General features: G+C 38.6%; 1 protein-coding gene across 1 annotated transcript in view; it reads right to left on the bottom strand.

Annotated features, from left to right (window-relative positions):
- RNF43 (ring finger protein 43) overlaps window positions 1–23,915 on the bottom strand; it is a 69,670-nt gene extending 45,755 nt beyond the window's left edge. The window contains exons 1-2 of the mRNA XM_004608632.2: window positions 23,384–23,915; window positions 21,726–22,359 (exon numbers count right to left, since the gene is read on the bottom strand). Coding sequence (XP_004608689.2) covers window positions 21,726–21,974 — 249 coding nt within the window. The 5' untranslated portion in view covers window positions 21,975–22,359; window positions 23,384–23,915. The remainder of the gene's footprint in view (window positions 1–21,725; window positions 22,360–23,383) is intronic.
- Between the last annotated feature and the right edge of the window lie 385 nt (window positions 23,916–24,300).

Genomic DNA, 24,300 nt, shown 5'->3' with positions numbered 1-24,300 from the left:
CAGCCCCTGTTTTTGATAATTTTCTATAAAATCTAAGCTATCAATTGGTGGGGGGAGGGGGGAAAGGAATCATTTTCTGAAGGGGAGACACAGCTCTCAGCATGTAACCTGGCATGCAATTGCCTCAACGCTTGCAGATAACTGCCTTCACACAAATAATAGCAGCACACTAACTATTCAATAAGTGATGCTACTTTATGGCACCCACTGGCAGTATGCAGTGAACCTGTGCAGACATGGCATGGAGGAAAACAGACCTGGTCATCAAAATCCCAACCTAAATCAGACCTGTATAACATGGAGAGAAAACAAAGGTGTTTTTTTTTTTTCTTTTTGGGTCACACCCAGCGATGCTCAGGGGTTACTTTGCACTCAGGAATTACTCCTGGAAGTGCTTGGGGGACCATATGGGATGCCGGGGATTGAACCCGGGTCGGCCGCGTGCAAGGCAAACGCTCTACCCGCTATGCTATAGCTCCGGCCCCGAGAGAAAACAAAGGTAACAGCAAATTTTCACAGTAAGAAAAGACATTTGATTTGACAAAGGGCACAGACTTGTTAATGTTCCCAAAATGAAAATATAATAATAATTTTAAAAAGAAGGGTTATGACCTAGCGTATTGTCTTTTTGTTTTAGGGAGGTGTGTGTGGTGTGTGGTGGGGGGGTTGGTTTGGGGACCACACCTGACTTACACCTGACTTACTCAGGGCTTACTCCTGGCTGTGCTCAGGGATCATTCCTGGTGGGCCTGGAGGACCATATGGGGTGCAAGGGATCAACCCTTGATTGTGAGCAAGGCAAGTGCTCTACCTGCAGTACTATCACTCTGGCCTCAGGTTCACATTCTTAGAGAGAGGCAGTCAACACCATGAGGAGAGACCTTAATAGGAAAGGAAAAAAATTCAGCTCCTATTGCTGAATTTGAGACAAAGCTAAAACAGAGACAAGACCACACTTGTAAAAGATTATACCTGATTATTTTCTGCAAGGTGAAATTGAAATTATAAGTGGAAGAGAGAGCTTCTAAAACAAACAAACAAAAATACAGAGCAAGGGTTGTCCCTAGGACTAGATATTTTGCATATGACCATCACTGAAACAGGCAAAATTTGAAGGAATAATTAATTAATTTGGCTTCAGGGCATCTGAAGGCAGCTATTATCAAAGACTGGGGCAAGATATGCTTAGAGAAGTGCTTTCCTTTAAAGGCTTGAAAAGTAATATGGGGAACATATATTCACATGCATCCTATATTCTCTCTTCATATGCTCTGTATATGTTCTCCATGTTTTGTAAACAGAGAATATGTGTATTTATTCTAATATAAAGCACTAATTTTCAATCCTTTATGTAATGTCACTGTCACTGTCATCCTGCTGCTCATTGATTTCCTTCAGTAACGTCTCCATTATGAGACCTGTTGTTACTGTTTTTGGTACACACAAATTTCCATATAGGCTTTAAGGTGGGTGCTCCTACATGAAGTCAAACAAAACTTTCAACAAAAATTTTAGATAATTTCCTATTAATGGGTGGTATGATATACAGCACCTTCTGTTTCCAATGGGACCTGTTGGGTTCTTTAATTCAATGAAAAATTTGTTTACTTGATGAAAGTGAGGTTTAGATATAAGAAAATGACTGGGTCCAGCAGGGGGGAGCAGGGTTGGCCCAAGGGCAGAAGTATCTACCTTGCTCTAAAAACAAATGAAAATGAAAATCATGAAATAGGCAGCACGGATGGAACTAGAGGATGTCATACTGAGTTGAAGTCGGTCAGGAGAGGGATGGATACAGAATGAGCTCTCATACATGCGGCTCAAAGATACTTTGCAAGACAGCAACAAAGGGCCACAGCAACACAACGGGAGAACTGACCCACACAACTGAACTTGAATGAGGAGAGTTGAAAGGGAGGAGTGTTGCGGTCCTTGGGGGAGGGAGGTGGGTCAAATGGAGATGGGTGTGCTGTTGGAGTTATGTTCATGAGAAACCATTATTATAAACAGTATTATAAACCACAGATTATCAAATAAAAAAATTTACATGCCTGCCTTGCTAGGGGTTGGAGCAATAGTACAGCAGGTAGGGCTTTTGCCTTTCATGTGGAAAACCTAGGTTTGATCCCTGGCATCCTGTAGCCAGCTAGGAATGATCCCTTAGCACAGAGCCAGGAGTAACTCCTGAGAACTCCTGAGTGTAGCACCAAGACAAAAACAAACAAACAAGAAAAAGTGCCTGCCTTGCACGTGTAAGGCTGAGCTGAATCCTTGGTGCTGCCCGCGTGTACCCAGCGTGGTCCCAGTGGCTCTGCTGCCCGGGAACTCTGGCGCCGCAGTAGAGCTCCATCTCCACAGCACCGCCAAGTATGCGACTGACAGTGAGCACCACAACTAAAGCAGCGAAATCAGTAGCCTGGAGTGAGCATGTGTGTGTGCACCGAAACAACTAGAAGCACCACAACTAAAGAAATGCATCCCTGGAGAGCACTCTGACTGTGTGAGCACTGCAAGCCAGATGTGTGACGTCAGCAATCATCCATGGCCAAATGCAAGAGCCCTACAACCAGGGCTGTGTGTGTGTGTGTTTGTTAATTAACTAACTTATTATTTTTGTTTGTTTTTGGATTTGTTTTTTGGAGGGAGGGTGGCACGCCTGGCAGTGTTCAGGACTTACTTCTGGCTTTGCAGTCAGAAGTTACTCCTGGTAGATTTGGGAAACTATACTGGATGCTGGGGATTGAACCCGGGTCAGCTGCATACAAGCACCGTACCTGCTGTACTATCACTCCAGGCCTAATTTATGATTTCTCATTTTAAGTCATACCCGGGTGTTCCCAGCACAGTGTTTGGAGACCATGCAGTTCAGGGGTTGAACTCAGGGCTCTAGCACGCAAAGCATGCTTTCTGGTCCTCTGAGCTAGAAACAATTTATTAAATAGGATTATGACAATCTTTCTCTTTCCTCAAAACAATACAACAACCCCCACAAACTCAAAAGGAAAGACCAGCAGCTATTAAAAAAAAAAAGTGGTAATTCCACCCAATAAAATACAGTTGCCAATCAGGGAGTTATAAGATCTGATTGCTACAAGTTATTGAATATAGAAACTAAACCATAAGGGTTTGTAATTTATTTAGCTTTTCAAAGACTAGGAGAAATCCTCTAACATTTTATTTGTACTGCTCAAACCCTTTCTAAAATGTACTGGTGTACTATCTACCTAAAAAATTACACTGTGCATAATTTAGTCTAGATTTGGAATCACCTCACTGGAAGAAATCATTATAGCATGAAATAATTTACATGCTTGAGTATAAGATTGGGTGTCCTTAGAAAGTTCTTATATTAGTTTTATATGCTGTTTACACTTATTTATTTTTAATTTATCTCTAACAAACACAGGCAAAGAAAAAAATCCCAGTGAATTTAGCATGTGTTCTACTTGATGAAAAATTTCTTATAAAACTCTGGCCCCAGGACTGAACAGATAGTACAGTGGGTAGGGTGCTTGCCTTTCACTCAGAACCGAAACCTATAGTCCCCTGAGCACTAGGAGTGACCCCTAAGCGCAGAGCAAGAGTCAGCCCTGATCATTGCTGGGTGTGGCCCCCCAAACTAAAACAAACAAAAAGCCAATCCCCTCCCCCAGCCCTGCCAAAAAAACTAACTCAAAACCCTGGTAAAAAGGGCTGGAGTGATAGCACAGCAGATAGGGTGCTTTGCCTTGCACTCGGCCAACCCAGGTTCGATTCTCAGGATCCCATATGGTCCTCTGAGGACCGCTAGGGGTAATTCCTGAGTGCAGAGCCAGGAATAATCCCTGTGCATCACCGGGTGTGACCCAAAAAGAAAAAAAAAAAAACCCTGGTAAAAAGTAGAATTGTAGCACTGTAGTCCCATTGTTTATCATCGATTTTCTGGAGTGGGCACCAGTAATGTCTCCATTGTGAGACTTCTTGTTACTGAATACGCCACGGGTAGCTTGCCAGGCTCTGTCATTCTGTCATGCAGGCAGGATACTCTTGGTAGCTTGCCGGGCTCTCAGAGAGGGACGGGGGAATCGAAACCGGGTCACTAGATATTCAAGCAGTTTTGCCATCAAGATAATCAACCTTCAACAACTAGTTTTTAAAGACAAAAATTTGAACTATTTAACCATCTTAAATATACTTTTTACACATTCCACCCATAAAAATGAAGGCTAGCACTCATTCATTGTTAATACCCTGTTGCTTTGGATCTCAAGACTTTGTCCAACAGCCTCAATAAATGTATAAAGATATCAAGAGCTAAAGGTCAAAAAAGAAACCAGGAACATCAAACAAGGCCGCTGGAAGGAACCCAAAACATCACATGCTGGGCTTTCCTTTCTAATGATAATAACAGTGATACCAAGTATTTATCCATGCCTTTATTTCAAAGAGCTTAAATACTTTGCAGACAGAGCTCACTAATCTTTATGGGGCCTTGGGAAGAAAACAGTTTCTCAAGAAGGGCCTTCAGAGAGGAAAGACACTGCCCCAACCCAATCCAAGGAAAAATATTAGCCCCAACCATCTTCCCTCACACACACACTTTCCTTCCAACTCCTAGGCCACACTGTGGTTGAAGAGGATTATAGCACCATCCAAGTGTTGAAAAGATAATAATGGTAGCTGAGTTTGTTTCTAAAAGAGTTAGAAGCTATGTGTGCTTAATCATAACAGAGAGCAATGAGTTCTATATCAGAAAACCCATAATTAGCTTTATCACATCATTTACTTGTTTGGGGGCGGGGTGAGGGGGAGACTTCACATCAGCAAAGTTACAGTGAAACCAATTTTCCATACAATGTAATATAGACTCTGAGGAGGCTCCATGGATGGATGAGCGTTACTTGAAAATGATTCCCAAATAGTTGTTAGGTGCATTCACTGAAACTGCTACTTTCCACTTTGATCTAATACTTCTCAGATGGGGAACCAGAAGTTTCAGGGACTTGCGGGATAATTTCCAAGCCGGCTATGGAACCTTATCTTCTGAACTTCAAAGAACAACATGTTGGGACCAGCACACAAGTACAAGTATAACAGGCTGAGTAAATTAGTCCCCTTCACAGTTCTGAGCTCCTTCCCTTTGAGCTCTTAGAAAATGGCTACAAAGCTCTGCTGGGATTGTTTCAGAGCGGCAGCAGTTAAAAGAATACCCCAGAGCCCTGGGATATGGCACCGCAATAGAATTGCCGAATGCATGAGGCCCTGGGTTTGACCCTTGGGTACCTAAAAGTAAACAGAAATAAAGAGATACTCCAAAATTCCAAAAAGGAAAATGGAAGAGTATTATGTAACATGGCTCTAGGATTCCTGACTCTGAGAAGTAAAAATGGAGAAAGCAGCGGCTGTGTCTTGTCAGTGGTCATCCCACTGACCAGAGAAGCGACGGGCTTCAGGGTAACCAAAGGAGAAGAATTACATGTACTAAGGTCCAGGAAGGGCAAGTGACTCATCACAGCACTAGCAAGGCCAGCACGGGACCGAAGTTCCCACCCTACACCCTGGACACTCTTAGTCATTCTAGGCTACCTGTTACTGCATTGTGGCAGTATTTAATCAGCCCTCTAGCCCGTAAAATTTTGAATCTAAAGCTTTGTCTTTTTAGCCTGATAAAAAACACAAATTGTCTTCCTCAGTTCTTTTAGGGTCATGCCAAACTGAATTCAAATAGGTTAACTGAGCCTAAATCAGTGACTCTCAAACTTGGTAATATTTCTTATCATTATTAAGTAAAACCTAATTATTATTATTATCAACACCTTACTTGGAAACTCTCAAGGACTATTCTCATACCTTATTTTATTTCAGGTAGACATACTATTATGTCCATTTTACTCATGAGGACACCAACTCAAGAGATGAAGCAATTTTCCTGAAGGTCATAAAGAGATCAGAACTGAGATGAGAAAGTCCACTGAGAGCCTTTCACCATGGGATGCTCCCACTCATTTGTAATTCCCTTTATGCTTTATTATCATATTATATCATCATATAGTGGATATTGTGCTAAGAAAACTATTTGGTGGGCATATTATCTTCAATTATCTGATTGGTGATAAAAATTATGTTCTTAGGCCAGGGGGCCTCCAGTTACACTGAAAATTAGAGATAATGAAGTAACTCTGCCCTAAGGGAACCCAAGAGACACTCTGCTAATTCAAAAAGAAAAAAACACTGTCATCAAGGAAGTTAGATTGTTTCCAAAGCATCTGCCTAACCAGAGAGTGTTCAACTAGGGGCCACAGGGTAATGTATATCTGTTCTTGAGATAACATGTATCTCAACCAAGAGTGGTTGGTTCCGACTTTGGAAATATATTACTCATCTCCTTTGGGTAGATCATACTCTCCTTTAAGCTTACTTAGATGTTTAACAGCATGAGGCAATTTCCAAATAATAAGTTACCAAAGATTCATCCTCTATAATTTTCACAAAAATCTTGAAAACAAAATGAACCCAAAAGTTACACTTGAAATCAGAAATCACTGAATGTGATGCAAAAGATGACTCTAGATGCCAGTGGAAAAGTTACTACTAGTTTTCCTGAAATAGGAATATTGAAGTTTGGGGATTTATGCATACATTGTTTGGGTGTTAACTGTAAGGAGTTTTCGCTAGATTTTTGCTACAGGAGAAAATCAGATCCTCTGGCAGCATTAACTAGGCAGGTGCAGTCATAAAGAACTTGACTTTTGATTCCATTGTCTCTGCCAGGACAGGTGGTTTGGTAGAAGTATGGAATCCTGCCAGACAGGCTCCAACGCAAACTTCCCTTTAGAAAACAAAACAATAAAAATGGAAACAAAATGCCAAATCCTGTTCCATACCTTTAAGATTGACATTGCTTTAAAAAAACGGGGCATTTATATAGTAGCATTAAATATATTCAGGCACACATCAACTTCAAAGAAATAAGAATATGGAAATAATAGATCAGCTGTGGTCTGATCTCTTTCCTTATAGCTCAATCTCTTTCCCCTTTAAAAACTAAAGGGCCATGATTACATTTCAGTGAATTTTACCCATATAGTCTTAGTGAAAAAAAGAAAAAGAAGAGAACAACAACAACAAAAAATCCCTCCCAAACTGTAACCTAAGACCTGCATAGAGTAACAGGCAAAGTTAGTACTCCTGAGTAGAATAAAAAAATCTCTGGAAACCCTACCTAACATCCTGTCTTATCCTCCTCCTCCTACAAAACAGTGTGTTTAACTTTTAGAATGATCAGAGGATGATTTCATCCAAGAGACTTGTCTCAAAAAAAAAAAAAAAACTACAGTGTGTGAGAGCAGAACAGAGTTTACAAAGATAAAGAGCACCTTTTCTGGGCTGAAGAGAAGGTACAGAGCATAAGGCACTTGGCCTTGCACGCAACTGACTCGGGTTAGAATTCCCGCACCCATACTGCCCCCCCAAGCACCTGCGGAAGTGATCCCTGAGTACGGAGCCAGGAGTAAGCCCTCCGTCCTGCTAGGGAGAGCCCCCAAACCAAAAGTAAAACAATTTTTTTTTTTTTTTGGTGGCAAAGATAGAGAACGAACTTTTTTTTTTTTCCAGGTTTGTCTTCAGGACATGACTTTGTGCTTGGTGATGTAAGCCCCAGACCAGGAGAAGACACTCTGAGGATGGGAGTCCAGAGCCGGGTATGGCACTGCAGCTTCCGAGGCTAGAAACTGTGAGCTCTTCCAGTGCTCCTGGAATTCTATTTCCAGCCACCACTTTGTGGTTGCTAGGAAGGGTAGGAAGAGACTGGCAATCTACAGCAAATATTCTCTTCTGCTCATAACCACAGAGCCCAGAGGAAAATAACAGGAATGTACTTGGCCCAGGGCATAACTCTGCCTAAATCTGTCCTGGCCATCACTTTATTTTTCCCTAATTCTTATTTTTGACATTTTTAATTGGCTGTAGGAGGGAAATTTAAATAATCTATAAATGGATTCTAGATAAACTTAGTATATAAAAACATGGATTCAGAGAAGAGCCACAATTGCTGAAAACAATGTTCTATAAGTGTTCCAAAGTAAGTCTTTAAAATAGTAAGTGAATCATTGTTCTTACCAAGAAAATGATTTCTAAAAGTTATAGTCTAAGTCCCCCTAACGATAAATGATCTAATCAGGGCTCAGTGTTGTGTTTGTGAAGCTGGTATTCTATGTGGTTGTGCCTCTTTATGCCTGACTCAATCAGTTTAAATCCAAAAGTAAGTTCCTTCTTCATTTACCTGCCAACACCTAAGTTCAGGCCCTCAGGGTGCTGAGGTTTTCCTTTGTGGGAGAAAATGACATCATCAACACCTCCACAGACAGTAGGGAATGTGGGGAATGTGGCTCCCAACATTGGTGATATCATCAACTACCCTGGGAGAAACCCCAAATCCTCAAGAGGCCAATGAAGTCCTGAAGGTTTAAAAGGTGTTTGTTTGCTAAGTTTATAAATAGACCCTGGTGTTTCCCAAAACTGGGTTTTAAATGGGCAGGTGGAGGCAGGGTGCTTTTTCCAGTAAGAATCTTAAGAACGACAAAAAAGAATCTTAAGAACCAAAGATAAATTAAATCCAGACAGAGCTATTTAACTCGTTTTGTCATACTGGGATACATGCACCCACGGAAGAACAGAGACTTAAAAATGTTCGAGTGCCTCAGTTCTGAAATGAATATAAGGTTTGCTCATGTTGCAAGTTTGCATTCAAAATTAAGTCTAGGCACTCACATAATCCTCCGGTTTCTTCCAAACTTTCTTTGATGTCCAACAACTAAGGACAAGGATCTTTGATTATAAAACAATTTCTTTGGTTGGGGGGAAAAAAAAAAAGTTCTTTGCAGGGCGTGAACAGCAGGAGAAAGAAAGGGCTTTTCTGAAGTGCAAACTAGTTGGAAACCCCCGGGGGAAAGAATCTGATTCCCAGTCTCTGAGAGGACCGGGCCTGCCTGCACAAGCGGTCTCTTCGGCAGGCCTCCAAGAAGGCGCTTTTGTGTCTACTGTAAGGCCTCAGCCACAGCAAGGCAGTCCTTCTCTTCCTCTCTTCTCTCTCTCTTTTCTCTCTTCTGTCCTCTCCTCTCCTCCTCTACCCACCTCCCCTCCACCCCTCCCCTTCACTCCCTTCTCCTCCTCTCTCTCTCCTCTCTCTCCTCTCTACTCTCCCTTCCCCAACCCTCTCCTCCCCCACCACCACCCATCAGAAGTTTTCAAACTTCGGGGATATACAATGCTGAAAGTAATGGTTTAATAACAAGACACAGTTAGAAATCAAATGGTCCCATTTCGACTCCAATATGCTTCAAAATGCTTACACATCAGAATTTTACCATCCTAGTCCTAGCACTACACAGCTACTCTAAATTATTGTTTCTTATGCAATTATTGACATTATCTCTAATAATTCGACCTCACAAAGTATTTTAAATCAGTTTCATGATCTTTCTTTTTACTTCTATAGCCCAGGCTATCTTTAGATAATTTTTTTTTTCTTCCATGTCTTTCCAAAGGTTCAGATTCACTCAGATTGACATTCATGGCTGGAGAATCCTCTCTCTCCCTCTCTCTCTCTCTCTCTCTCTCTCTCTCTCTCTCTCTCTCTCTCTGTCTCTCTCTGTCTGTCTCTCTCTCTCCATATATACGTATATATATGGAGAACAAGAATACAACTGGGTCTGTGTGTCTGATGCTTAGTTTAGATGCAAGTTTGTTGTGTGATTTTCAGTAATTTGATTAGATTTTAATGCCAGTTACCAGAAAAATTATCTCAAGCAACAGAAATAAGTGTGCAGTTACAATGTTCTTTTGTCATAGTAAATGGATTTAAGAATAGACAAAACACTGAACGTTTAGAATGGGAAAGAATCTTAAAAATTAGTTATCCAGCCAACTCTACCTCAATAAATCAGAGTTAAAGTGACTTATGTGTCCTTATTTTTTCTAATCTGAGGTATACCTGAGTTTGTTGAGGTGCTCAGAGGGTCGCATAGTGCTGGAGATCAAGCTATCTCCCCAGTCCCTGGCTTTTATTTTTTAAACTGTCATAAGGCACCTTGGACTTTTCATTTACCCAAAGCGGGGTGATTAAATTATAAATAATCTCTATAAATAATCTCTATGACAAAAATAAATGACATAGTGCTGGCAATGTGGCTTAGTAATAAAGTAGATACCTTGAATGTGTGAGGCCTTTGATTTGATCTCTGACTGGTATCCAGAACTATCAAAAATAAAGATACCATACATTTTACTAATTTTATGTGGGGGCCACATCCTCCAGAGCATTCTGGTTAATATTCTGAGGATGCTTAGGTTCTACTCAAAATTGCTAGGGGATCCACCAGGATTGATCCCAAGCACAGAGCCAGGAGTAAGTCCTTAGTACCACTAGGTGTGACACAAAAAACAAGAAACAGAAGGAAAGAAAAAGAATAATCAACACAAATACAGGGGCTGGAGAGATAATACAGTGGGTAAGGTGCTAGCTTTAAATTAAAGCCCAAATTAATTGGGAAAAATTTCCTCTCAATATTTTGTATTGCTTGAAACTAAATTTTCTCTTTTAATCTTGGTACAATTTATGAGGATCTTAAATGTTTAGAAATTCAATTTGCAATATGAAAAGAATTTTCAGAATAATTATTTGGAAAATGTTACAGCTGAGTATTATACAGAGATGTTTATACAGACAATACTATAACCTATATTTAACAGATAACAGAGAAAATTAGAAGGTTTGACTGTTTAGGTTGTAGATACCTTTTACCATTAAGATATTTTCAGTGGCCTAGGTTAAAATTTTATGATTGTGTTTGTTTTTCTTCAATCACAAGGGAGTTACTAAAATCATTTGATGCCTGAGAAAATGTAAACTGGAGCTAGAGAGATAGCACAGCAGGTAGAATGCTTGCCTTGCACATGGCTGACCCAGGTTCTATCCCTGCACCCTATATAGTTGTCTGAGCCTGCCAGGAATGATCTTTGAGCACAGAGCAAGGAATAAGCCAGGAGCACTGCTAGGTGTCGGGGGAAAAAGAGAGAGAGAGAGAGAGGGAGAAAGAAAAGAAGAGAGGAAAGAAGGAAAGAAGGAAAGAAGGAAGGAAAGAAGGAATGAAGGAAGAAAGGAAGGAAGGAAGGAAGGAAGGAAGGAAGGAAGGAAGGAAGGAAGGAAGGAAGGAAGGAAGGAAGGAAGGAAGGAAGATTATTGCTCTAATACATTTTTATACCTGCATCCTCTATGTGGCATTCATCACATACTGCCTTAACTATTTAAGAATATAGCTCCTCATTTGTTAGGTTGAAGTGCTGGTCCTTGTATTCTGATAGGAGCTGCCCCAGCATTTGGTCACAGTAGATGAATATTAGGACACTGAGGTCAACTATTATAGCCACTAGTCCTAATAAGATTCTTGGCCTAACCTCAAAAATAGCCTCTATCTATGCTCTGAGGAGATAGTCCAGAACAATAAATATTTGGTGTGCATCCAGGGCAGAAGAGACACTGTGGCAGTCTGTAATGTCAATATCTGTCAACAACTGCTTCGTTAACTTCCCTTCAATGACCATAAAAATGTTTAAAATTGATATATCACATATATATCAATTTTATATAGAAGACATAAAAATGAAGAAACATAATCCTGAATCATGTAAAAGTTTGGGGACATTCTTGCTTTTTTCTTCATAATGGATAATTACAAGGCCTAGGCCTAAAGGGGAATGGATGCTGTGACAGGACCTGTGACAGGATGCTGTGACAGCTTTTAGGAAATAGGAAGATAGCCCAGTCGGAATAAAACATAAGGCCTCCAGTCTCCCCCAAATTAATGTCACAGAAATGAGAATAGCAAAGTGTTTCTCAATTATCATATACTTTCTATATGTATAATGGTATTACCCTTCTGATATGTGAGCATGCACAAACTAACATAGGTATACAAGAGTCACATATCACTGTATCACTGTCATCCCGATGCTCATCGATTTGCTTGAGTGGGCACCAGTAACGTCTCCATTGTGAGACTTGTTGTTACTGTTTTTGGCATATTGAATACGCCACAGGTATCTTGCCAGGCTCTGCCGTGCAGGTGAGATACTCTCAGAAGCTTGCAAGCTCTCCGAGAGGGGCAGAGGAATCGAACCCAGGTCGGCAGTGTGCAAGGCGAACGCCCTACCTGCTGCCTATCACTGTCAAATTCCATCATAACAAGTATTCTAAATTAAAAAAATAATAGGGCTGGAGCTGTAGTTCATTGTAGAGCACATGCTTTGCATGTTGAGATCTGGGTTCAATGCCTGGCACCAAATAAAAACTAAAATAAATTTTTGATTTAAAAATTCATTTAATGAAAAACATTAAAATTAAAAAGTTGAAGACAGTTATGTTGCCACCTTGAACAACTACCAAAGCTTCAGATTTAAGGATCAGAATTTCTACATAACAATTTTCTCTCTTCAAGAAAACTGTAAGCCTTTGTTTAAAATTTCTTTTAAAACCTAAATTAAATAATTTCATTGTTTTGAGATTTCTGAATTTGCTAAATAAAAATATTTTAAAGATATCACATAAAATGTATCCATGAATTATAATCCTTGGAACCTAGAAAAAATAAGAGTAAATCAAGTAGCTTACCTTTTTTTAAAAAATAAATAAGCAATAATAAACCTTGATGCTAAGAGAATAAGTTTTATGTGATAGCAAACAGAAATTTATGGCCCCATTGAATCCAAGTCTTGGGAAAGCAATAGAATTTGGAAAGCAGAGATGGAAAGCAAACAGAACTAGTTCGAGAAATTATCTTTTACAGCCTCTATTCCCCAATTTAATAACCAAATAGTCATACAGTGCCACAACTATTTCACTTATATTTTTTAAAAATTAGTGAAATATTCCTTTTCCCCCTTTCAGTGCCAAAGATCAAATCTAAGTCCTTACACCTGAAATATTTTATAATCTTATGACTTTTCAGTGAAACCAGCAGAATGAAGGGTTGTATTTTATGAATTGATGTAGTTTCACTTGTTACTTATATTTGCTTAATTAATTTACTATATAAAAAAACACATCTTTATTGGATACCAATTTTCATCTAAGGTCCTTTTTTAGGCCAACCTTAATACGGCATAATACAATAGTTCCTTTGACTTCAAGTGATTTGTACAAATAAATTTAGAATTAAGTGAACTTGGATTTTGAGAATTTGAAATTTGGTTTCATTTCTTGAAAAAACTGGCATTATCCTAGTATAGCAGTTTTTCTCAATAATCGTATGCTTTAGGGTATAAGATCTGGAAGCATACATCCCAAAATTTTAAAGGCTTTCTCAAGTCATTGAAACATATGTAAAACTATCAAGTACATATGACCAAGAACTTAATTTACCTTCTCAACACACACACACACACACACACACACACACACACACACACACACACACACACACACACCACAAGATTAAAAACCATTGGTCTTTCAAAGGAGAATTGGTAAGCATAAGTGCTAAGAAGATGATGTCCTGTGGATATATGCTGATATATTATAATTACAGATTTAAGGTCACTAATGCAGCAAATCTATTTGGGAAATTAGAATTTCCTAAAAAGAAGGGTATAGGCTATCTACTAGACTAAATAAGTGCTGTGTAAAGGAGCACCTGAAACATGTTGATTATGCTGTGATTACAACTTGGAAATAACAATCAAGGTGACTCTGCTGTAAGTCAGCCAGAGAAGCATGCTCTACCAAATCCAAAGCAATCACATTAATTGACTTCATGCTTTACTTAAAAATATGATAAGATATATTAATATTTAAAGCTGGAGTCTATCTCCCAGTAACCAAGAGTTACTTAGCACCATTATAATGCTCCTCATATTCATTCAATAAATATTGAGTACCTATATGTCTAAGGCACTAAGCACACTCAGGCATTGTTCCTTATAGTGAATACAGCTCAGAACTAAGAAGACAAAAATCTCTGATACCCTAAAGGTCAAGTTTTTTAAAAAAATATTTTATTTATTATTATATTTTGCTTTTGGGGTCACGCCTGGTGGTGCTCAGGGAATACTCCTGTCTCTACACTCAGGAATTGGCTTTGGCATTGCTCAGGGGACCATATGGGATACGGGGGATCGAACCCAGGTCTACTGCGGACGTTGTACTATCATTCCGTCCCCCAAAGATCAATTTTTTTTTTAATTAGTGGATCACTTTGGGGTACTGTTACAGACTTACAAACTTTCGTGTTTGCGTTTCAGCCATACAATGATCAGGTTCCCATCCCTCCACCAGTGCCCATTCTTTACCACCAATGATCCCAGTATCCCTCCCAACCACCCTCACCCCAACCCCCTCCCCACCCCGCCTCTGTGGCAGAGCATTCCCTTTTGTTCTCTCTCTCACCAAAGGTCAAGTTTTAAAGAAGAAACAGACAACTAAAACATTACAGTGTATGTCACATGGTAGTAATAAGTTTATATAGAAAAGTTGGGACTGGAGAGATAGGACAGTGAGTATTGTCTTGCACATGGTCAATCCAGGTTCAATGCCTGCATTCCATATAATTACCCACACCTTCCAGGAGTAACCCCTGAGTACTGCTGGGTGTGAGCCAAAAACAACAACAAAAAAATAAGTTAATTAGGGAAAGAGAATATGAGTACTTGAGTAAGAAAGATCCTGCAAGGTCTTATCAAGAAAGATAGCACAGAAGTTAAGATGCTTGCTCCTTGCATGGAGATGGCCCCTGGTTCAATCCTGGCTGGGAAAAATCCGTAAGTCCCACCAACTGTGGCCCTCGGCCCTCAAAACAAAAGTCCAGCAAAACAGGATGGCCTAGGAAAGCGAGATTGCATACTTGAAACTTGGGTGTGATATCTGAAGACTGAGAAAAAAACACTTGGCAAGGGAGCTGGTGTAAGTAGGACTAAGAGGCGGGAATGAGCTAAGGTAGGAAATAGATGTAAGGGAAGGAGAACAAGGGGAGCAGAGTGGCTAGGACAGACTGAGGGGTGACCAGAGAAGGTGAGGGCGCCAGGCGGGTCTGGAAGGGCTTTAAGGGCCACTGTAAAGGTCATTGTTATTCCTACAGCAATAAATCTCAAAAAGAACAATGAACGCAGGTCAGATCATTAGCTTGTAAGACTATTTGAGGCATAAAGTTGGCAAACTGCATCACCAATAGTTTTTTCACCTGAGTTAAGCAACATAAGTCCAAATAGAGGGTATCACTGCCTTAACACAGTATTTTAGCTTTCTTGGATTTCCACTCAATAAAACTGAGAAATCCACATCTTTGGATGCTATAAAATTTAGATTACTCATTTATCTCTGCAAAGCAAATTTGGTACATCCATTTGCAACACTGTTCTGGATCATTGACTTGTTTGGTCTCTACCATTATGCTCTCTTTTCTATAACATAGTTAATTTCCACTTGCAGATATTTGCAGATATTTGTGATTTTAAGGTGGGCTTTTTTTTTTTTTTTTTTTTGCTTTTTGGGTCACACTCGGCGATGCACTGGCTCTGCACTCAGGAATTACTCCTGGTGGTGCTCAGGGGACCGACCATATGGGATGCAGGGAATCAAACCTGGGTTGGCTGCATGCAAGGCAAACACCCTACCTGCTGTGCTATTGCTCCAGCCCTGATTTTAAGGTTTTTCTTAGAGGAAATTACTATAAAAGCTTAATAGAATATCATGTTACACAATATCAAAGATATCAAAGATTACACAATCTTTTCTAACAATATCCTGCTACCAATTCTGGTTCCTGATGGACATTTGTAATAGCTCATTTATAACAACATTTTCCTCTGCAGCACTTAGCAACCTGAAGGAAATGAGGAGGAATATAAAAATTCTAAAAAGTACTTTCTTGGTGTACTACATGTAACACTTTTTATAAAAAAACAAAACCAAACATAAGCCCCAGACACAGAATATCTTTAAAACTGTATACAAAGTAAAGTATGGATGCTTTTCAGATGAAGAAAACTACCAAACCTATATTTTCCTCTGAAAGCAAGAAAATACCAGAATCCTAGAATCAGCTAAATGAACTTAAATAGCCTGCTATGGGCAATAGTAAGGAACAGCTCATTCATTACCCTATTAACCAGAAAGATTTATGAATTTAAACTTATAAAGTGTTTGTTGGATTTCCACAAAAGTATGGTTTATATATATATTTGAATCTTAGGTATTTGTAAGAGATTATTTTTACTTTAAAATAGCATCATTAAATGTGGTAAAAGGAGGTAGTTCAAGCAGTGGGGCACAGACTGAGCAAGTACTGGTCCCTGAGTTTGATTCCTGAAACCACACCCCCCCTCCCTCCCAGATGATGACCCTTAGGAAATTTTTCATTTAAAATATTTTACTGTTTGGGTAAGGTGCTTATCTTGCACACAGCCGATCCAGAGTCAATCTCTGACACCCTACATGACTCCCTGGGCACAGCCAGCAGTAATTTCTGAGTTCAGAGCCAGGAGTAACCTCTGAGTACCACTGGATATGACCCCAAAACAAATATATATATACATATATATATACACATACATATACATATGTATTTATTTCATTCTCTTTTCTAGGTGCCAGGCTTCTAACAACAAAGTCAAGAAGACTCTGAGCTGGGATTAAAGAAGGCAAGAACCTAGGATTGATTATACGCACAGAGTATTAGGTCTAATTATGTGCTTCTGATTACATTCCAGAATTTTCTGCCCCTTCATTAACAGAATTAAGTGAAAGTTGACTTTATTCACTTCTTCTTTTAAAGGCTGGCCTCAAAGCAAAACTAGAGTATCTTTGATAATCCTGCTTCCAATGAATTGTAACTAAGGCAATGAAAATAAAATGCTTGTTATATCTAATTTTATATCAGGTATTTGTATCAGATAACTTATCATAAATTGTTATAAAGTGAAGGGGAAGGTAATGAAAGTTATTGAGGAAAGGTAATGAAAGTTAAAAAGTTACTGAGAGGAGGAATGCTGAAAAAACATTTGGATTTATAACTAGTTTTGCAAATGAAAGACAAAATGAAAAATAGCAATTATTAGAATTAGCAGGTTATTGTGCATTCTGAATCAACCTGAGAATTATTTCTATTCAGGAAATAAATGAATCATTTGTACATAGCCTCCTGCACTGGTGGTCTGTTCATCTGCAGCATCTTAGATGTAAGAATTTTATAGCAGGTCAAGCCTGGGCTGCAGAGTTCAGGTTCCAGTTATGCCACCATCTAGCTACATGATCTTATAAGATAATTTGTCTCCTTAGCTGCAAAATGTGAAAAATGAAAGTACTGTATTTCTGTCATGCAGTTATTCTGAGGATCCAATGAACAAAGTACATTTAAAGTGAAGAGCTGAAGTAGTTTGGGCAATATTATCTTTCAGTGCTTCAGTTTAACAGACAGGACCTGAGGTCTAGTTTAGTAAACACTGTTTTGTCTTAAATCACACAATCAGCTAGTGGAAGGGCTAGAGCAAAAGGTCAAGTCCCCTGAGTTATTGTTTGTTCACTTGGTCAACTACTGTTTGTCTCTCAGGCTTTGCCCAAACTTTAATGACAAAGTTTTCTCTCCTTCCCCAAACAATTCACTCTATATCCTGACTAAAGTAAAAAGATGCAAATATGGGATAACTGTGTTGACTAACAGGTAAATTAAGAGGCAAGCAGAGACTTGGTGCAAGGGGGGACTTGTCCAGGAGGCGTTCTTCGCTGCTACTGGCCAAATGCTGAACTACCACAGCTCCCATTGTTGATCTACTGCCGCGGGGCAGTACATTCTAATCTTGATCATAACTTTATCCTGGAGTCTAAGAAAATCCAGGACAACCAGCTGAGCAGGAAGAGTGTGGCAGTTAAAGAATTGGCGACCTCCTTCATGCTATGCTAAGATTCTTTGGCTCAGGGAAGGAAAGAGAGGGCTACTACTCTAAGCAACATTACAAAGAAGGAACCAGAAAATAGGACTGCAGTGGGTTTTAGAAGTGGTAGCAGCAACATTACTGAAAGTAACAGAAGCAAAAATTCTTACCCAGAAAACTGAACAATTAGATTATGCATAAAATCCAGTATATTTTCTATCAATAATGATATATAAATCAGGTTCCATCTATAATTGTATATAAATCCTGGCTGGGGAAATAATACACTCATATTAAAAATAAAAATAGCAACAAGTTATAAATCACTATCATTCAGTCACCAAATAGCTTCTTTGATATGTAATTTTGGGGGGCTATTCCAGTTTCTCTCCTTAATAACTTCTGATGAAAGACTTTCTTTTTAAAATACAACCTCTTTTTAACAATTTTTAAAAGAGAAGACTATCTTTTTAAGGATTCTGACAGAACTGACATTTTAAGGTATAGAGCATGATAACTGTGTGTATGTGCGTATACACTGTTTATTTATATGTATGCATGTATATGTATAAATCTCAAAATAATTATCACAAAAGTTTAGGTAATATCTATCATTGTACATGGATTTTGAGGGGAATACAGATCAAAATAGCAGAAAAAAAGGGGAAAAGTGTAAAAGGAAATTACAGTAGAAGAGACAAAGATTTTTGGCCAGATACAGGAGAAACTCAAATGATATGGTAATGTAAAAAAGCAGCTCTTGGGCAAAAGAGAAAGGAAAGCAATGTAACTTGGTCGGGAATAAGATGGGAAATTTTGAAATGGAAAAGAAAGACTCAAGAAAATGAAGGGAAACCTGCACAGGTAACACTGTTTCTTCTATTCTGACTTTCTTCTAGCACTTTAAGATGAATATTACCATTTAAAGCTTTTAACATATCTTAGAAAATGGATATAACAGTTGGTAAAGAGAAATTTAAGAACAAAGGGTAAGCAGAAAGAACCAGAAGAAAAATTCACAAGGGTCTGGTCTTCAGTGCCCTTGTTTATACAACCATCATCAGATAAAGTTGAGGCAAGCAAACTTATTTTAGAGACAATTTATGGTATGCTTTATTAAACAAACCAGAGTTACAAAGTCAAGAAATGTCTCTCTTTGTCTAAGGAAAATAAAAATAGTAAAACAAATGAAACTCCTCTAAATTCAGCCTTTATGAAATCAGATATATCCTAATTTTATTTAATTGAGCAAAAAAAAAAAATGAAAAGAAATAACAGATTTTGTGAAACTCTCTGGGAATTCCAGACACCACAACATGGCTATTTTTTAAACTGCTATTCAGACAGTTTCAGATTTCCCAATTTTACAAAAACCTGACTGCATTTTTGGAGGCCATTACCCTTCACAGGCAGCTAGCATAATTCATAGGGAGTATAACTCATAGGGAGAAAGGAGAATTCACTAATTTGTTCAGCTAGTATAATTAATAGTATAGTTCATATATAATTCATTGAGGAATACACACACACATATACATTGCTCAAAATCAAAAGAGAAAATTATCTTCAGATTTCTGAGACTAGGGTTTAGCTACCCACCAAGAAGGCTAAAGTACAGCAGAGCACAATTCTAGCAGAGAGATCTACAGAACTTTAGTTAAATGGGAGGCTAGTTAACCACAGTTGAGTAAACCTGAGTTGCAGTGTAATCTGATAAGGAACAAAACATCATGGATTCTAGATGTGTAAACCAAGTGTCCCTAACATGCTACAGTTCTTTGAAAGAGTTAATCAAATAATTGATAAAGAAAAATTGATGGATATTGTTCAAAAGATTGTATTTGTTTCTTAAAAATAAAGTCTCTTACAAGAGGTTAGTAAGAAAATTTAAAAACTATTGTGGAGTAAAATTTATTAATAGAAACAAACCAGGACCTATACTAAAAGGCTCCAGAGATTAATAATTAGGTTAGTGTACAAACTTAAAGGACTAGAAAAAGCTACATGGATAGCTAAAGATTTATAACTTGAACAAACACAGACTATCTCCTATAAGGCCTGATAGGTTATAATAAATAACAAATATATAAAAATTCCCTCTTCACCAAGTAAAGAAACACTACTTAAAGCATACAGAGGGGTTCTAAGATAAAAAAAAAAACAAACATTTTTTAAAGTGGCAAGATTTGTCAAAAATGAGAAAAACATAGTAATATATAATGTTGACAAACGAATGAATGAAAAATGGCAGCCAGTGCCTTTTGTATACATTTTCCTTTTATAAATACATAGAAACCTTATGTAAAGCTTTATGATAACAGAAGATAACAAAAATAAAACCAAAGAGGGCACTATTTTATGTAGCATATAATCTGCCAATTGGACATGCTGCCACAGGACACTAATAAGCTTAGTACTGGTTCCAAAAGCATTCAGAAATCAAAATATGGCCCTATGGCAAATTACTTAGGGTAAAAAACTTAAATGGAGCACATACCTCAGGCTTCAGGATATTAGTAAGGCAGGTTAAAAAAAGTTTCCCTCCCAACTGTATTCAAAATGAATAATAATTTCAATTTTTAAATATTCCTAATATTATCACAGACCCACATTGAGTAGCCTCTTATCCAAAAGTTCTTGCACCATTTTCCCAGATACATTCTTTTATTTCTTTTCCTAAATAGCAATTTCACCCAATTCTTCTTTAATTTCACTTTATCCCAGTTGCAAAGCATTGCCTATTAGAAGTGATTATGAAGGGTCACTAACTCGTGTGTGTAACAATCTGTGTTTGGAAAGAACTCTAAAATTTGTTACATTTTGTTACCTTCTCTAAATATAGAGCATTTCAAATTAATATGGCACTTTGGCTTTTTTCACACTTTAAAATAAAAATCTGAACTTGGATGTAGAAATCATATTCAACAGCATTTTAACTTGTATTCATCTATAAAAGAAGCATTCTTTTATAAAACAAAATTTAATCAATCAAAACATAATTTTATGGAATAGGACACAAGAATGTCACATTAGGAAAGGTACAGCCCTCCAGGCTCTGTATTTGCAAGGGAAATGAGCAATGCAACTATGAAGTGCTGTGGTTCGTCAGTTCATAAATTCAACACGTGAAGAGTGGGCACTGCATGAGTTACAGGGAAAACTCACAGTCTGAAAAGCTAAGGAACTGTGTCTGAAAAACTCTGTAGTTCAATAATATGTGTTAAAGAATTGCTAAAAATAGTAAAATTATGTACAGATAAGACAAAATAATCAGAAGGCCAGATTAGCCCCTTGTGTCCATTTTGTGATTCAGTACTCTCCATTTTGGGCTTAGCAATAGGGTGCCACACGTGGTATAGAGCCAGCCATAGCATTCAAGCATGACTGAATTTTAAAAGTGACATTGTGATCAAATAGGCCCCAAATTTCAGGTTACTGCTGATCATTAAAATCAACCTCCATAGTGCTCTCTTCAAATTTAAACAAGATTCAAAATGTAATCTTTAGGTCAATTAAAAACAAGCCCCAAAATAGTCAGGAATATATCACTTACAAAGGAATATCTCCTTATGTATATTCAAAATGCAATGTAATATTAGACGTTAAAATAAGCAGATGATCTTCTAGTATAGAGGATTTTGCAAGTTTCCTTTTTGTATATAAAATAAGAATTTGCTTTAGAATGCCAATAAGGCAATATCCTTAAAAGATGGAATGAACAGAAAACTAAGAAGTACCCCTAATGCTTGCTATTTGATTTGGAGTCGTCCAAAGAAGAAAAGTCTATTTCAGACAGCTGGAAAGAGAACTATAATAGTTATTCTTACCTGCATTAATTTTCCTTCTGCTGGAGTTATTTCAGCGACACCAGCAAACACACCTTCCAAAGTGAGATTCAGTTTGCCTGTGGGGTCCATTTTCAAGGGGATCACTCTGATAATTGCTTTCTGCTCTGATCTTTCGGACTCCACTGCTGCTGCCAATACCAGTCCTGTGCGTCCAAAGCCTGCTTGCAGGGTAGCCATCAGCAGCCAGGGCCAGAGGGCAGCCAGCTGCAGCTGGTGGCCACCACTCATGCTACCAGCTGCAGCAACGCACTTCGGCCATACATACTGCTTCCACGAGCTAATACCAAATCAGGTTCTTAGATCCAGACAAATGGAAGAAAAGAAAATTTATGCTTCAGTTTCAGAAAGCCAAGTTGATGTTCTGTCCCTTCCTTTCTCTAAAGTATATTCCCAAGAACAGGTGGCATTCCTGATCTGGCAGAGGAGAGGGTATCTCCAGCCCACTTCTGCGGCAGGTATGTCATCGTCTCCCATCTTCACTATGATTAATGACAGTCTCACCGCTTCTCTTTGGAATTTTCAACTTTGCTTGAGGTTGGCTGTCACATCCTGAACTGTTACCATGTCGGATCACTTGGTTCTGTTCTTCCATATGCATCAAGTTGCCGAGCCACTAAACCCAATGTTAATGAACAAAACAAGGCAAAATAAATGACTAAGGCCAGGCATTGAAGGTGAGAGTGAAAAAACTCCAACTCAGAAGATGAAGAGATAGTCCTTCAAAAGGCATGAGATTCAATGGTGAAAAACTAAAGACGACAGGTGAGCTTTTTTTTAAGGGGGGGAGGAGAGGGAACTACATTTTAGGCCACACCTTGAGAGAGGTCCAAAGATGCTACAACATGCATTCTAAAAGTTTCCACATTAAACTGCATTTCAGAGGAGCCAGAGTTCTAGGTCCATATAAAATTCATAATAGTTATGAATTTATAGTGTTTCTCATGAACTTAAAAATAGACTATTTTTCAGTATTCTGTTTGCCTAGAAATTAGGTGCTAATTTATATGTAGTCACATATGACAGGATAATCCTGAGCATAACAAGCTTTTTTAACTTTCATAACTATAACATTTGAAAAGGTGAGTTTCTAAAGTTATTTTTTGCAGTGAACATTTATATCTTTATTTTCCTGTCTGTCATAGGGACTCCAGCTTTTATTCTCCCATATGAGAATGCCAAGCCTTTTGATTTCCCATGAGATGCTTTGAAAATTATTATCTGGATCTTATAATCGGTGATTTTCTCGCTTTATAAGTAAGACCTTTAGAACTATTCCCAACACACTTTCAAATTCCTTGAGGGGGTGGAGAATAAAAGATAGGGGAAATGGGAAAGTGATTAGTCTACAGGTCCTGAAGAAGTGAAAATAAGCCTAAGCAGATCTGTGCTATCTCTACACACTTATGAGAATTTGAGTCTTAATAAAACACAATTTTACCCTAATTTTAAAATGCATACACTTCAGTAAACATAAATGCACTTCAAAATATAATGCCTCCGTGTTCAGAGGGCAAGTTAAAAATTATAGTCTTTTGAATAAATGCTGAAGAGCCAAACAATTGAACCTGTTATATAGATTTTTTTCCTTTTGCTGAGGCAGAGGGAGTAAAAAAGAATTTCAAAAGAAATCTGCAAACCTGTTGTGCTGTCGGGCCCACTGGAATCCACGGGGATGAGCAAATTCAATTATGCCTTTATAGATCCTGCTCAAAAAAAAATGTTTTCAACTGCTTAACCAAGTACAGCTCATTCTTGCACTTTCTTCCTCTGCAATCAAACCAAGTGCCCCACACTGTAGGTAGGTGCCGAAAAATTCCACAGCCTGAAAAAATAATCCATGCAGGTCAAAGGCAGAAACTTACTCCAGGGTGAGAGCTAATGTCCCCAAGAACTTTAAAAATACTTATAGAGGATCCAAAATCATCTCTGAAATCACCTTTCTAACGAAAGTTCTTTTTCTCCCCGAACAGCATATAAAATGTTGAGATCTTGAAAGAGAAAAGAAGAAAGTAGCAAATACATCAGCAACAATTCACTATCAGGAACATAGAAAATTCCAGGGGGAGAAGGCAATATATCTGAATCATGGATGGGCTTGAAAAGTTGAGAAGGATTCGTGTGCTTCCCTTCCAGAAAGACAACTCTGGATCTTCTCCCTAGAGGAGGAAGCCTGTGGTTTGTAATTGGTGTTCTAGCTCTGACTCCCTCCCCTGGGACTGCAATCACGCTCTCTACCTGCTGACACAAAGTGAGGGTGGAGCAGTTATCGGCAACCACCCCCCAGCCCGCCCCTCCTCCTTCTGGCTGACGAGGGTTCAGGGCTTGGGTGCGCGCACACTTCACCCGACTCGTTCCTTTGCACTCTCTTCTCTCTCAGCTCCTCTACCCCCTCTACTGAGCCATAGCCAAACTGCATCCAATGTAATCTTCAGCACATTCCCAGTTAGCCCAACACCACATGTAAACTAGGGCCATTCAAACAGAGAGCTAACCAGACTCTGCACACAACAGTGCATAGATGGTGGTATGAGGAAACAAACAAACAAACAAACAA

This window comes from Sorex araneus, chromosome 3, assembly GCF_027595985.1.
Source record: "Sorex araneus isolate mSorAra2 chromosome 3, mSorAra2.pri, whole genome shotgun sequence".
Taxonomy (NCBI): Eukaryota; Metazoa; Chordata; class Mammalia; order Eulipotyphla; family Soricidae; genus Sorex; species Sorex araneus.
This window is presented reverse-complemented; position numbering and strand designations above follow the sequence as displayed.